Here is a 15,014-nt window from a genome sequence, read left to right as displayed (position 1 = left end):
TCAATATTCCCTAACAGAGATAATTTTATTTTTCTACAAGAAGTAGAGTATGCTCTTCATATATTTTATCAATATCCATGTAGATATGAATGGTTCCATAAATTTATTTCACATACACACACATGCATACACAAGCTTCACTGGGATCATCATATGAGATATTCTAAAACTTTTTTTTTAAACGTAGTTTCAAGAGGCTTTTTTTTTTTTAAAGCATCCTTCCAACTTATCTCTATCCAATAGTAACTACAGTTGTGCCTCTTCCTTTCATTTGGTATTTTATTCCATATCGCTAAACAAATAAGTATACTGCTACTTCTTGACTATTCAATGTTAGGCATTACTTTTGACTATTGACTATGGAAGATAAGGATTTAGCTCCTTTGCAATGCTCACCCCCACTGCATACACACATATTTCTCTCTCCCATCCTATATGTATTAAGAATTTAAATGTTACGTGTTTCTGTGGTTTCTTATGTTCCTATCACAAATTCATTTCTGAACTCTCAATCAGTTTATAATTTAAAAAAGTGAGTTATTCTGTTAATTTCACCTTCTTGAAGATCTCTCTTCTAGCACCTTCTTACCTACCTTCAATTAGGCCTTATTGTTCCTTAGGTTCAATATATAGTTCACATCTTATTGATCCACCTGTATCAGTATATTTCACCTTTCTCTTGGGTTGGGTCTCCTATTAGCAGGACCATATTCTGTTTTCTTATTTACACCTTCATTTGGGTGGAGCATCCCCACCAATAACTTTTTGTGAAAGGTGCATGTGAGGTAAATTAAACTGCTTTTTTTTTGCCTACCCTCATAGTTGATTTGTGATTCACCCACATATTGATTTCTGTCTCACTCTTGCTCTCTCTCAAAATTTATAATCTCCCTTTGTTACCAGTGTTGTAAAATCTTTCATGACATACCTTAGTGTGGGTCTATCTGTATACCCTGTGGGTCATTTCAAACTAAAAAATCATGATTTTCAATTATGGGGAACTTACATGATTCATTTATTTGATGACTTCCTCCCCTCTATTTTCTCAAGTCTCTCTCTCTAGAATTATTATTATTCAGATGTTGGATTTCCTGAGTTGATGCCTTAATTTAATTAGCTTTTCCATTTCTGTCTTTTGCCCTACATTATGGGAGATACCCTAATCTTTATCTTTCAGCTCACCTACTGAGGTTTTCATTTATGCAGTCATATTTTTAGAGTTCCTTATTTGTTATTCTTTTTTATAGCAACATGTTCTTGTTTCATTGATGTATTTTTATAAGCTGAAAGTATTTAATAATTTATCAGTTTTTATTTGCTTTCATATAATGTTTCTTTCAAGTGGCTTTTGTCTATGTATGTATTTTGTTCTCAGTCTTTGATGTTTGAGGCTTTCTTCATATATCTAGTGACCTTGAATTAGCAGCTTATAAAAAAAGAGAATGGAGCACAATGAAAGCTGGTTAGAAGCGCTGTGCGCATGGGCATGGGTAGATCTTATCACCTGAGGGCTTCACTGTAGGATAATGTTGCATGACTGTTTCACTGAGAGACTTTTGATATCCCTATCTTTAGGTATTTTGCTTGTTCGTGACCTGGTCAGATTCCTGCGTAAAGAAGACGTGTAAGTCAAGCTGCATTGAGTTCTGTAAGGCATGTGGGATGGTGAGGGAGGGTGGAGGGAGTTTGGGAGGAGTCAACATCCAGTGTAAATGTTCCTTCAGTATTTGCAGCAAGGTTGTGCCCCTGCCCGCCTCTACACTTGGTTTCCTCTAGTTCCTCACCTCAATGATAAAATGGGAAAACAAGGCATCTCAGTGATGTGTGTATCAGATTTACTCTTCCAGTCTCCTGCAGGAGTGGGGAAGGAGGGAAACTGGCCTGTAGAGACTGGGGAAGGATAGCTGAAGCTCTAACCAGGTCTAAAACAGCCTCCTTCTGTTTTTGATATTCCTCTCTCTCTCACTTTGAAAAGTAACCTATGGTACCACTCTGGAGCCTTTGGGGGTTGAGTGGTAAAACTGTTTTGCCTCTTGGCTTCTCCCCACCTTTGGCATATTAGGATCAGCAGTTTTGGCTTTGTGAAATCAGTTTCTGCTTGTCCTTCCACTTCCCAGGTTTTTATTGGTAGTGTCTTCTCTTGATCTCTTTTATATTGTAGCTCATTTTTTAATTAATTTTTATGTTATTAAAATTATATTTTAATATTCTTTCTTGCCAATATATATACTTCTATATCTACATTTTAATGGCTACATAGGAATCTCATTTTAGAGATATAACTTCTGTTTTAAACGAAGGTTGTTATAAGAATATTGCAGAAAACTTTTTATAGATGAATTTTATATCATTCTTTAACTTAAATAAATTTTAAATGTGAAAAATTGTGACTCCTTTAAAATATGTCTTACAAAGTGACATTTATGTGGATGTTTCCTTTCTAATGTAGACCCATCTGTGTAAACATTTCATTTAATAACTTTTCCCACCAAATTGTAAATTCTGTGTGTGTTTAGTTCATTCTACTTGCGGGCTGTGCCTGGAGGAGGATAGGCCCCCAGTACATGTTTGCTCAGTCGTAGTGTGCATAATAAGTGAAATTTTATTATTTTGTTTATAATTTCCAAGAAAAGCAGGATACGAGTTTTAACTATCTCTTTTTTCATCACTTTGTGTTACTTTGAGGTAATGCAGGCCATAATATTAGTGATATTGAACTGATACTGAACAGAAGTCAGCTGATTACCTTAACATCCTGAAAATCAGGAAAAATCACTACAGATCTTTTTTCTGAACGTTTCGTTCTCTGATGGAACCAATGGCTGGAGGCATTTATTTGCAGTTTTTATAAATAACATATGCACGCTGTACATGTCTATTGTGTATATTGCATTTTGGCCTAGAATTTTATTTTCCTAGCCTTACAATCTTGTAGAGAATATTTTTTGTTGAAGTTTGATTTAATTATCGGCCTGCTGATGTGTCGTGAGAAAGATTTAAAATCCAACACTGTTCAGGGTGACAATTTATGCAGTGACATTGCATGTGTGAGAGCTTTGACCACAATGCCTTTGAACAGCAGGTAACAATTCATGCGCGGCCCCTTCTCCAACAGCACTGCTTTCCAAAAGTAGCGGTTGTAGGGAAGGAAAATATGAAAACTCTGTTCCAGAATGAAACGTTGTCTTACTACTTAAAATGTAAAAGAAATATTATTTAATAACATTAGCTAACACATTATCCAGTCTTATTATGGGATATATAGATATTCTAAGCTCTTGACATGAGGTAGGTTCTTATAATTAACTCCATTTGAAGGTAAGGAAGTGAGAATGATGAGATTATTTATAAGGTTAGCTGAGGTCAATGAACTGGTAAATAGCAAAGTCTAATGCTGAACCCAGAAAGTCTGTCTCTAGAGATCATGTCCACTATGGTGTCTTCCATCAGAGATGTAGAACCTTTGCTACTAATATGGGTAGGTACTTTGCATGTAAAAGCTGATGCGGAAGTTGTCTCTTTTGAAATGAATCTTAACAGTGAGTTTTCATCTTCCTACCCAATTTTTCAGGTTACATATTTCTAATAATTTGTTTAAAAATACATGTTATCCCTTAAGTAAAGTGGCCCATGAGGTAAAGAGATTGCTGGAAAGACAGTTTTAGGGCCCAAATAATCTAGGTTTAAACACTGGCTTCATGATTTATTATTTGTGTGGAGGTCCCATAACCTTTTAGTCTTAATTTTCTTGTCTGAAAATGGGAATGATAATATTTACCCACAGCATTACAATACAGAGTAAAAATCCATATAATAGTGTCTCACTGAGCTTCTCACAGTCAAATACCATTATTGTAATTTAATGAAAGGATTATGAGAATTTCTATATTTTGTCTGAGACATATAGTTATATATGTTACATATATGTATATTATCTCTTATTTATAAAAAGTATAATCTTAGTATCAAAAGCATCAAAATATCTGTTTTCTGTTTAATCTTTAACTATCATGAAATTTCAATATTTTGATGCCACATTATCCTTTGAACAAAAGACTTTGACTGGGCTATCCCACAGGTGCATAAATGCTTGCTTTTTCTTCTTTTCAGCTGACTTCCTTGATAACATGCTTTTGCGAAGTTCAGGAAAATTAAACCTGGGCACCAAGAAAGGGGATGGTGAGAACACAGCCCCCACTCCTCGTCCAAAGATCTTGCGATGTAAATGCCACCACCATTGCCCAGAAGACTCGGTCAACAATATTTGCAGGTTGGTCATATAAATTATTAACACCAAGTTTTAACAGAAAATCATGACTAAAGAATTGTATGCTAGTGTTTCCAAGAGCGCATTTTGGGGAATGGCGCCCAAGCCCGCAAACTCTCGGAGCTAAGCCTGTGTTTAGGGAAAAATCAAGTTACCTTTCCCCTGCGGAATGGTGCTCTGAGATTCTTCTGCCTCCAAACATCACACATGCACATTAACATAGAGCACAGATCCCAGGCTCCTTATTAAGGAGCAAAACCCAATTATTTTCTTTTAAAAGGTCTGATCCTTTAAATTAATTACACAGCAGGAAGTATCAACTCTGTGGTGTTTTTGTTTTGTTTTGTTTTAACCATTTGTCATGCCGCTGTTTTTAGCATTTTGCAAAGAACACCTGAGTTGCTAGGATTATTCGTAAACTGATTCTGATAAGCAGTGTAGTGATAGAGCTTATAAGACACTTCCAGAAGGTAGGTAAGACATTGTACTAGAGAATAAATTCCTTAGCAGATAATTACATTTGTATAAATATTTTCTAATATTTGAAACTGGGCTATTTGCCTCTTTTTTCCTGTACCCATCTGTAGGCAGCCATATAAACATGTGTCACTACAGCTGCATTTACTGGTCATTACAGCACATTTACCCAACGCTGGGTGAGGACAGCAGTGGGTAGGGAGACATAGCCTAAAGAGGCCCGAGTGTGCCCAGGGACAAGTGGCTGAGTTAACCAAACAAGTGCAGATCTCAGAAGTTAAAATGTCAGGGAGGTCTGCCTCCAGAAGGATAATGGACCCGAATAAGGCGGTAGGCTGCTAGGTTCAAAGTCCAGGCAGAGTATCTGGATAGCCATTTGGGGGCCTCGTTATCCAGAAAGGAGCATAAAGTTGAATGCATTTTTTTCTTCCTGAAACCTTTTTTTTCAAGTTCCTATGAAGTGGGATTTGATATAAGCTTACCAGTCTATCATGAAATATATAACTCAAGAAACATGTTACCTGAATGACACGGGGAGGAAAGTTGGGTATACTCCTAAGTAGATGTCTCATTTACTCAGCAGAACAACTCAGCATGGTAGGGACTGCTTATTTCTTCCCATTAGACTTAAGGGATTTAGGATCTAGAGAGATCTGGGAGCTTGGCTTTTGCAGGATAGAACAAGTTTGGGATCACTGAGTCTTAAAAGGTAAAATGATTCCAACGCTCAGACAGTATTTCCTTGGAAACAGTATCTTTTTATAGTAAATAGGAAAGTATCAAGAATTTTACAGTGTTTCTTGAAAAAAATTAACAGGGGGAAGCACATTAGGAAGACATCTTACTTTTTATTCTGAGTCTATAGTAATTAAGAATAAACCTGTGAGTGTCATTTAAGCCATAGTTCTGTTGACCATATGTTTAGGCTTTCTAAAATTTTCCCCGTTTCAAATATTTTGTCCTGTTTTCCTTATAGGACACTGAAGTGCCCTAAGCTGATTTGGAAGACAGTGTTCAGGCAGTGTTAACTGCAATGTAGATTCTCTGTGGTGGGAAGAAAAAGCTTGGCGATTTCAAAGAAGACTGGTTTTCCTAGAGTATAGGGAGTAGAAGGAGATGGGGAAGGAGCTGAACCTAGGAACAGGGGAAAGATGACCAATGGCCTGATGGGCTATGTACACATGTTAGTCTTATTCCCGAGAGCATGGGAAGCTATTGAAGCAAATGTCAAAGCAGGAGTAGCAGTGGTGACTGACGTGATTTGATTTTCTTTTTTGAAAAATCTCCTTTTCTGAAGAGTACTGATGGAGGCAATACTCTTTTTTTCTGAAGAGTAGAGAGGGAGACAAACGTGAATTTAAGAACAGTTAGGTAACAGAAATGGAAAAGTAGATTCAGAAGGACAGTTCATGTTAGTTCGTGATCTTGGACTAAGGTGGTACTAGCACAGGAGAGTGGATATTTCGGAGGACTATTTAGAAGGAAAGTTTTATGCTGATGCATTGGGTACTGGAGGGGCTTCACAGTTTCTGCATGCATACTTGGATGCATAGTATACCCTTTTAATGAAAGGACAGAAGAAAATAGTCAAGTTCCAACCTGGACATGTTGAGTTTAAGGTTTTTGACACATCCAAGTGGAGATATCAAAGGGTACGTGTAGGATGTGTATTTGGAGCTCAGGTAAGAGGTTAGAGAGAGACTGTAGAGTGAGTACAAATATTAGTCAGATTTTGTTGCAAAACAAACCAGCTCAAAATCACAGTGGCTTACATTGAAGATATTTATTATTATTATTTTTATTCCTGGGTCTGCAGGTGCGCTGCAGCTATGTGGGGCGATGGTGGGGTGGGTGTGCTTGGCTTCAGGCTGCTGCTCGAGTGCAGATCTACTCCACATGTCTCTTCATTCCTCTTGGGCCAGCACCTACCCTGGGCATCTTCATTCTCACATGAGTAGGACGGAGCAAACTTAAAGCTCTGTTTGTGTCATGCCCTCTTACACTCCATTTACCAAATCGAGTGTCATAGTCAAGCTCAAAGTCAAGGGGACTGTGGCCAGGGTGGGGCATGAGGAATCGAGAACAATAATACAACCATCCCATCTACAGGAGTAGGACTGAGTCTTGAGGCATTTAATGCTTGGGTAAAGGAGACTTTCCCCAGGAGACTCAGAATTAACAGTAAAGCAGTGAGTGTAGGGTCATTGAAGCCAAGTTTAAAGAGTGTGGATTCTGTCGGAGGTCAAATAGGATAAGAACTGAAATATAGCAACTGCATTTATTGACCTTGAGATCTGCAGTTTAGAAATATTTAATGTGGAAGTAGAGATGAAAGCCAAATGGGAATGGGTTGTGAATTACATGGTTTCAACCTTTGATTTATGATAAAGAAAAAGAGAAAAGAAAAATACAACAACAACAAAACATCAACAATAATGATGGAACCCATCCCTGCAAAAGTGGGTATACCATGACAGTCAACATGAATCAGTTAACTTGTAGAAGTCAACAGAAAACTAGTATTTATTGAGCTTTTTCTATAAATACTGGCTTATTTACTTTGGTTTACCTTGAATCATTGTGGCATTCCTATAAAAAAATGTAACTATACTTTTCAGGTGAGAAATCTGAGGCTCCGAGGGGTTAAAAGTTTTTACTAGGTCACTGTTCATACTGATATGATGAAGGAAATTGTGGCCAACATTCCAAAGTCCTGAACCCTTGACCAGCAGCCAACCCCTGACACTCACTCTCAAAGGAGCGAATAGTAACTCTTGGGTAAAATGCACATGCATTGACTCCAGTGGAGCCTCCTGTGCACTGAAATCAATCATGGATAAATCACAGGAGCTACTTCTCTTCCTATGCCCTAATACCTAGAAAAATCCAGGTCTTTCTGTCTCCATTCCTGTTAACACTCTCCATTCTTTGACCTTCAAACCAGTACTTCTCAAGCTATCTGTTGAAAGATCGCTTCCCCCCAGTAAGTTGTACACTGATACTTTTCTAAAGTACAATAAAAATGATTTATAGCCCTGGTGGGTGTGGCTCAGTTGGTTGGCTATTGTTCTACAAACTGAAAAGTTGCAGGTTCAGTTCCCAGTCAGGGCACATGCCTGGGTTGCAGGTTCAGTCCCCGGGTGAAGCACAAGCAGGATGTTCCTCTCCCTGTCTTTCTTCCCCCCTTACCCTCTCTCTGGAATCAATAAATGAAAAAAAAATTAATGAATTGTAGGTTAATTAGAAAATAAGTATACAAATACAAATTACGTGCTCTATTTTTCTCTGTGTTCTATTATTTCGATTCAACAGAACTAAATGTATTGCTCTAAAAATTTCAATTTCTGCACTAACCTCCTCACTGACTAGTAACAAGTTGTTTGCTGAACTCCAAGGGAACACCCTTTAAGTAATACTGCACTGAATCTTTCATTTCTAGGTATAACATTTCTAACGTCATGTTTGTGCTTGTTTGAGGCTTAGATAAGGGCTGGTCTATGCTGTCTGGCCTGTGGCCTTGTACCGGGCTGATCTTAGCCAAGCTGGTTGTCTAAGTAGGTCCCATGTTCATTACCACTCTCACTTTCCTGGAGAGAATAATCCAAAAAGTAGCCCAGATCAAAAGTGCATCATACTTAAAAGAGATTTTGAAATCCCATGTGGTAATTCAGAGAATATGTGCAAAGTTTTGAGGGTCTTTAAACTCTTCCTGAGGACCATCAATCAGTTTACTAGCCAACACCAAGGCCAAAGTCATTCTTGGCCTTATTTTCTATCAGGTGCAGGTATCCTTGACATTCCCATTACTGAATGGCATGCATGTTAGAAAATGTAGTGCAAAGATGGCATGCATTAGAGCCTTTTCTATTATCTGTAATTCAGAGTAAGGTATGAAGCCATTGTTGTCTCTTCCTCAAGACAATATCTGTCTCCTAAATGTATTTCCAGGTGTTACTTTGCATTGTTAGTCTTTCCCATTCCACTTCTGGATTCTACTCCTGGGACTTCGGACTATCACTGTATGTCTAAAAAGCTGCAGTCTCCTTGAATCACTCGTACATGATTTGCACCATGCCAATATTCTGTTTTATTTTCCCATCCAACCAAGTGTAATAATCTCAGCCTTGTTTATTTTTTTCTGTATATATCTGGTCCCACTTTATGTATTTTTCATTGTTTTGCTTGATTTGGTCTAAAATAGCCATTGTTGCCCCTCTGTCATCACCTCTCTCAGGTTCCTCCACGCCCTCACACAAATTCATTAATTTCTAAAAATTATTTTTTACTCTTTTTCAGAGATAACTTAAAATGCTTTCTTATTTATCTTATTGAGCTCTGACCAAGAATTTTCCTGCCTGGGCGGTTTCCCCGGTTACAGGTGTAATGAATTGAATCAGATGTTTGCACAAAGGATTTGTAAACGACACCAGGCTGCCTACAAGAGGAATTAGATAAGTCTCCAACTGGACTTTGAAGGCTCACAAAGGGTAGAGGGAAAAGCTTAGGGACTGTGAGCCTTTTTACAAAGTTTGTATTAACCCAGGGCTTTTAAACCTCTTGTTGAATGTGGTGGTTTGAGTTTTTAGACAGGTGCTCCTGACCCAGGGTCTCAGGAGTGTTTAAAGTGCACATTGTTCTCATTTGTTTATACTTCTTCCATTGCATTCAGTTTATCCCACTGTTGCCCAGGCCATCTGAACACTGAGCTTCAAGATTTTTTTTCTTTCAGTAGAAGAGGCTGAGTTCAAACCAATACAGTTATGAGAATGGTGGGCCCTGCATCAGAGCTTGTAATTTACTTGGAAGAGGCTACAATTTCAAATTTGCTGTTAAATCTTTTACAAAGAATAACTCTTCTTTTGTGCCTCTCATTAGTCATAAAGAAGAATGTTAATTGAGCCCATTTGTTGTTGGACTTTATAGAAAGGGGATCGTGTACAGCTCTTTAAAATTCTATGTAGAGAACCATTGGAGCAGAGAAGGAAAATATAAGATTTATCAGGCATAATGGGTAGAATCCAGAGAGGGGAGCGGGAAAGCCTGGCTAGAAGGTGCCCGGAGCAGTCTGGGCGAGGCGTAGTGAGGGTGCCTGTGCTAGGTGGTGGACTGGGACTGCCCGGATGCTCTATTAATAGAAAAATTGAGACAAATTCAAAATAATCTTGTACCTCACTGAAAAAATAATGACCAGCATGCTAAATCTCTTGGTATGGCTGCCAGAGAAGGATGTATGTAGTTACATGTCTTTGAGGATAAAGGAATAAAGAGGCATCTCTGGCGTTGGAACCTTATGATTAATGTTGTTACTTCACTTTCCCCCGGATTACGATCCCTTAGAGGAAAAGCCAGAGAGGGGAACAGTGGTAGCGATACATACTTTTACCCTCTTTTCTCCACCCCTATGGGAATCCACCCATCCAAGATGATAAGGAAAAATATCCGTAAGCGTTAGGATTCTATTACTTTAGTAATTACTCCCAACATTTTTTTTTCTTTTCCTCCAATTACTAGAAAACACCTGGCCAGCTTATAATTCCTGTCTCTGGTGCTTGAAGTTGAGTGACTTTGTCTCTCCTCAGGTCAGCGGTGTTCGGTGGAGACTAGGAGCTCCTCCAAGTAAAGGCTGCATCTCTCTCACCCTCGCATTCTCAGCATCTAGCTCTGCCTCAATCATAGTATGCTTGACAAATGTTTGTCAAATAAACTACTGAAAGCTCTAAGCAGCTTTCAGCTATTTTAGTCAACTGACTAACATCTACATGGTTTAAACAGCAACTCTAAATATTGTATATATCTTTGAGTTTGTTTACCTGTGACAGAAAACTTAAAAGCTTTCTGTATTCCCTTCAATGTGATAGATATTTTAGAAAACAGAATGTTTTCCACGACTTATTTACAAACTATCTAAAATCAAGCAGCCTTTTCAAATCAACTCTGATTGAAACTTAAAATAAGATGGAAAGGAATTCAAGACTTCTAGTATCTCTCACATACTGAAGAAAATATTGGAATACATATTGATCAGTCACGAGAAATATTAGCCCTTGTAGGTGCATGCACTTAAGATATGTTTCTATAATTTTTGTCAAGAGCAAAATTTTAAACCATTTATAATTAAAATAATTTAAAGTGATTTAATGCTTTTACATTTTAATAATGCTTTAAAATTCTCATCACCCTGGTTGAGCAGAGAAGATAAAGTCTTTTAACTCATACATTAAAAAATTATTTTATAATTAGATTAATCGTATAAAGATCTAAACTTAGTAGAAGAAAAGTTCTACAGTAGCTTCTTCTCAACTGTGATGGTGATGTTTCCAAGCAGCCCCCTGGGGTTGCCAATAGAGAAACATGACGCCGCCACGGTAGAACAGAGTTAAAGGGACCTGGCTTGGGTAAACCTTACAAACCTTCAATAAGGATGTTGTCAGTGCAATTTTAGACATATTATAGAATTGGTTTTAACCATCCTCTAAGAACTAATGAACAATTCGGGTCCAAAAGGATGTTTATAAATGCATTTGACCATAAATGAGAAGAGCTACACCTTGCAGATTCTGAGCACACACCCAACTAGAAAGAGTATCACTTGCTCCCTCAATTTTAAGCCAAGTGTACCCCTTTCTTTCCTGCCAGTAAATGTTCACTCGGGCATGCCAAAAATCTCTTGAGGAAGTTAATTTTCTGATGATCTTTCTAGATGTTCCAGACACCCATTTGCTTTTGGAATATGGACAAATCCAAGGAGCTTGAAGCTGTAGCACCATCCATCCAGGGGTGTAACAAAAGTTTTATTATCACCACTTTGTCTTCATGTGATTTTTAAATTCTCAAATGCTTTGCTTTTTTTTCATGAATTAACATTATGTGAAGAGGCATTTCAGGACTGATGACTGATCTTCTTGGGATACAACTCATGTTCCATTTCGTCAGTTACTTTTCTTTGCCTATAAGGTGGGGGCAGTGTTTTTAAAAACACGTCAACGTGTTACATCAATTGTCTTTTTTGAAAAATCATAATCTTTACTGGAATCAAATGATTGATCCTACCTTCATTCATGTATACATATCACCACTTCCAATTTTGTCTAAATGATTTCTACTTTTGTTTCCTTCATGATTCTTTACCTCTTCTTGTTATCACTTGCAACACTCTGGGAATGATAGTGTAATAATCTATATAACACATATCAAAACTAAGCTTAGCATGGCAGCCAGGCAGTGGAATGTCCAGACAAGTCAATGGGAAAAGTTCATCGCCTCTTGTGCCATTCAGCAGCCATCTCTCAGTGATGGGAGGAATCGTTCAGCTCTGACTCTGAAACATACCTTTGTTTATATTTGTGCTTGCTTGAGAACTGAAAGTTCTCAAGTAACTCTTTTTTTAAATCTTTTAGTTTTTAAAGCTTTTATTTATTTTTAGAGAGGAGAAAGGAGGGAGAGAAACATCAATGTGTGGTTGCATCTTGCACGCTCCCTTCCGGGGCCCTGACCTGCAACCCACGCATGTGCCCTACCCTGGGAATCAAACTGGCAACCCTTTGTTTTGCAGGCCGGCGCTCAATCCACTGAGCCACACCAGCTAGGGCTCAAGTAATTCTTAAGCTTCTGTTATTTCACTGCAGGTTTCTAGTTAATGTTCCTTACTAGCTACCAATTTCAGTTAGAAGCTTATAAAATATTTTTGCTTTGTTGCAGATAATATGCACTTGAAATAATTCTCTCACCCTCTTGCTCTTACCCCAACTAAATTTTTGATTCCTACCTGAACTGAGACTTATAGCATACTGACTCCTTTCTCCAGGGTCTTTCTCTATCTCCATCCGTTATTTATGATTTTCTCTCCACCTTTTTTTGCAGACAAGGGAGTGTATTGTTAAAAATTGACATTACTCTCCCGGATGTTTCTTTGTATTTCCTAGGACACTGTAACAGTAACTTAGGAACAGCTTTACCATCGTTTTTTATTCTCATTCTTGATTCTTAAAAATTGCTTTAAAGTATATTTCTATAAGTATATACTCCAGTTTTGAGCAAAGGGAACTCATCATTAAGGAGAGATCAGTCTTTTGGGATTTAACATATTGAATCAACTTTTCTAGCTTCTATGAATTCCTAATGTTAGAAAATAAAGATCACTTTATTTCTGATAATTCCTGAATTTTACTTTTGATGAGAAAAGGAAGGTACACATATAGTCTAAATGAGTAGGAGAGTAATAAAAGAAAACCCACATGGGTATTGTTTGCTTATATTTTTAAAGTAAATTTCTAAGTGATAACTCTTTTTTTTTATTGCCTTCAGCATTTACATGTTTTAGATTGTCATAGCAATTTCAGTATATTGGTTAAAAAGCTCCAAAGAATTCAGAGCATGACCTGTTGTTCAGAGGTAGTCTTTCTCCCACAAAAACGTTCATGCATTTGACCTTAATCTAACAGAGATTTATCATTAGCCCTTCCCAGCCATTCATTAGTATGTTTGAAATTTGCCGTGCTGGTTCTTATAAACCAAGGTGTTTTGGGTCACTTGAGGCTTATAAAACCAAGAGCACAAATCTAAGGGTGTTGAGGATAACTGAAGGCCTAAGGGATGGCAGATTTTGCTGCCACTGACACAGAACAGACCAACCCAGAAGTCATGACTAATGCCATGCTCAGAGCCGCCCTCCCTGTCCTTTCAGGGTGGCATTGTCATCCCTGTCGTGAACACTGAGCATGCCTGTAGGTGAGGAAAAGATGGAAATACCTTTTAGTACCTCATTTCTTAGCACATGCAGTAAGAGATTATGTTTTACTGAGAGTCTGCTGGCATTCTTCACCCAAACCTGTGAAGACAGTAATGTTTCTTTATAAATAGTTCTATATATGAGGACGGACCTCCAAAAAACCTAGAATTTATTTATAAAAAATCTGTAGTCTTACATGTTTAAACTTCAGTTACCTTCAAAGTACTTTCCGTTTGATATAATATACCGATTGAGACTTTTTTCCTACTGGTCAAAATAATGTTTTGAACTCACTGATTTTGATGCCTTTTAGTGATTCTGCTGTTTTTCGTTTCATCTCTTTCACAGTGGCAAAATATGTCCCTTTGAGAACCTTTTTCATCTGAGGAAACAAAAAAAATGTCACTTGGGGTGAGATTTCAGTGAATAGGGAGGGTGAGGCACAGGGGTCATTCTGTTTTTGATCAAAAGCTGCTGAAAACTCAGCACAGTGTATGTGGGCAGATGCGCTCATAAATGGTGCCAATCATGAAATGGGCAAATATATGAAAGAATCTTCCAAAAAAGCCACTGACGTCAAACCCAGCCTCTCACAACAGCACCGGCTAGGCATTCCTCAGAGCTGTTTTTCTGGATTTACAAAAGAGATGCCTGCGAAGGACCAAAATAATTGTTTAGTAATTGGTATAAATGGTTATTCACTGAATATGTTACATGGAAAATCTGGGTACTTCTTTCCCACAAGTTTCTGGACAGAGATTTTACCAAATGTTTTATGATGATTCAGTCAACTTTCGTAAAAGGTTTTGGGATTCTCTCAACAGATTATAACCTGTAATGACCATCGAACTTCTTTTTTGTAATGAAACAAATGATAAACATCTTCCTTTCCTTTTTCGCTAGACACACATGCACCCACATACACACGCTCATAGTGACTCACACTCACTCACACACTGTGCCTGTTTGGTCTTTAGCACAGACGGATATTGTTTCACAATGATAGAAGAAGATGACTCTGGGATGCCTGTGGTCACCTCTGGATGTCTGGGACTGGAAGGCTCAGATTTTCAGTGCCGGGTAAGGAAGAAACTTGATTCCGCTCTGTAACATTTCCCTGGCTAGATTTCCAACAGTCAAGTTTCAAGTAAGATAAAACAATTGTTTTCTTTTTTTAATTTTTTTGGCTAACCTGTTTTTAGTAATTTGGAAAATAATTTGAGCATTCTTATGGGGGCAATTCTTCCTTCATTTTGAAATTAAATATTATTTTTATTTTTGCTATTAACTACTCGCTTAATGTCCCATTAGATCTTCTTGCTCAAAATTCCAATTTAGTTAATTGTATTAATCCAAGCTTTCTTCCTCATTTTGTACTGTGCATACTGGTTATTACAAATGTAGTCATAATTTTGTAGAAATGCAGGTAATGCGGTGAAATAATACATGATAATTTGAAAAAAATTACCTAATAGGTAACAATATTTTCAACATGCTTGAGTAAGAATTTCGGGTTATTTAAATAATGTTAATATCTTAAGT

At 37.6% G+C, this 15,014-nt stretch overlaps 1 protein-coding gene across 2 annotated transcripts in view; it reads left to right on the top strand.

Annotated features, from left to right (window-relative positions):
• The window catches only part of BMPR1B (bone morphogenetic protein receptor type 1B), a 96,744-nt gene that overhangs the window by 45,253 nt on the left and 36,477 nt on the right, over positions 1-15,014 (top strand). The window contains exons 2-3 of one of the 2 annotated variants that reach the window (XM_054591716.1): positions 4,111-4,270; positions 14,450-14,552. In XM_054591716.1, coding sequence (XP_054447691.1) covers positions 4,111-4,270; positions 14,450-14,552 — 263 coding nt within the window. Of the gene's footprint in view, positions 1-4,035; positions 4,271-14,449; positions 14,553-15,014 lie in introns of those variants that run through there. The other variant, XM_054591715.1, reaches the window with a different exon arrangement.

This window comes from Pteronotus mesoamericanus, unplaced genomic scaffold (assembly GCF_021234165.1).
Source record: "Pteronotus mesoamericanus isolate MK-2021 breed Mesoamerican mustached bat unplaced genomic scaffold, CSHL_Meso_final scaffold_232, whole genome shotgun sequence".
Taxonomy (NCBI): Eukaryota; Metazoa; Chordata; class Mammalia; order Chiroptera; family Mormoopidae; genus Pteronotus; species Pteronotus mesoamericanus.
This window is presented reverse-complemented; position numbering and strand designations above follow the sequence as displayed.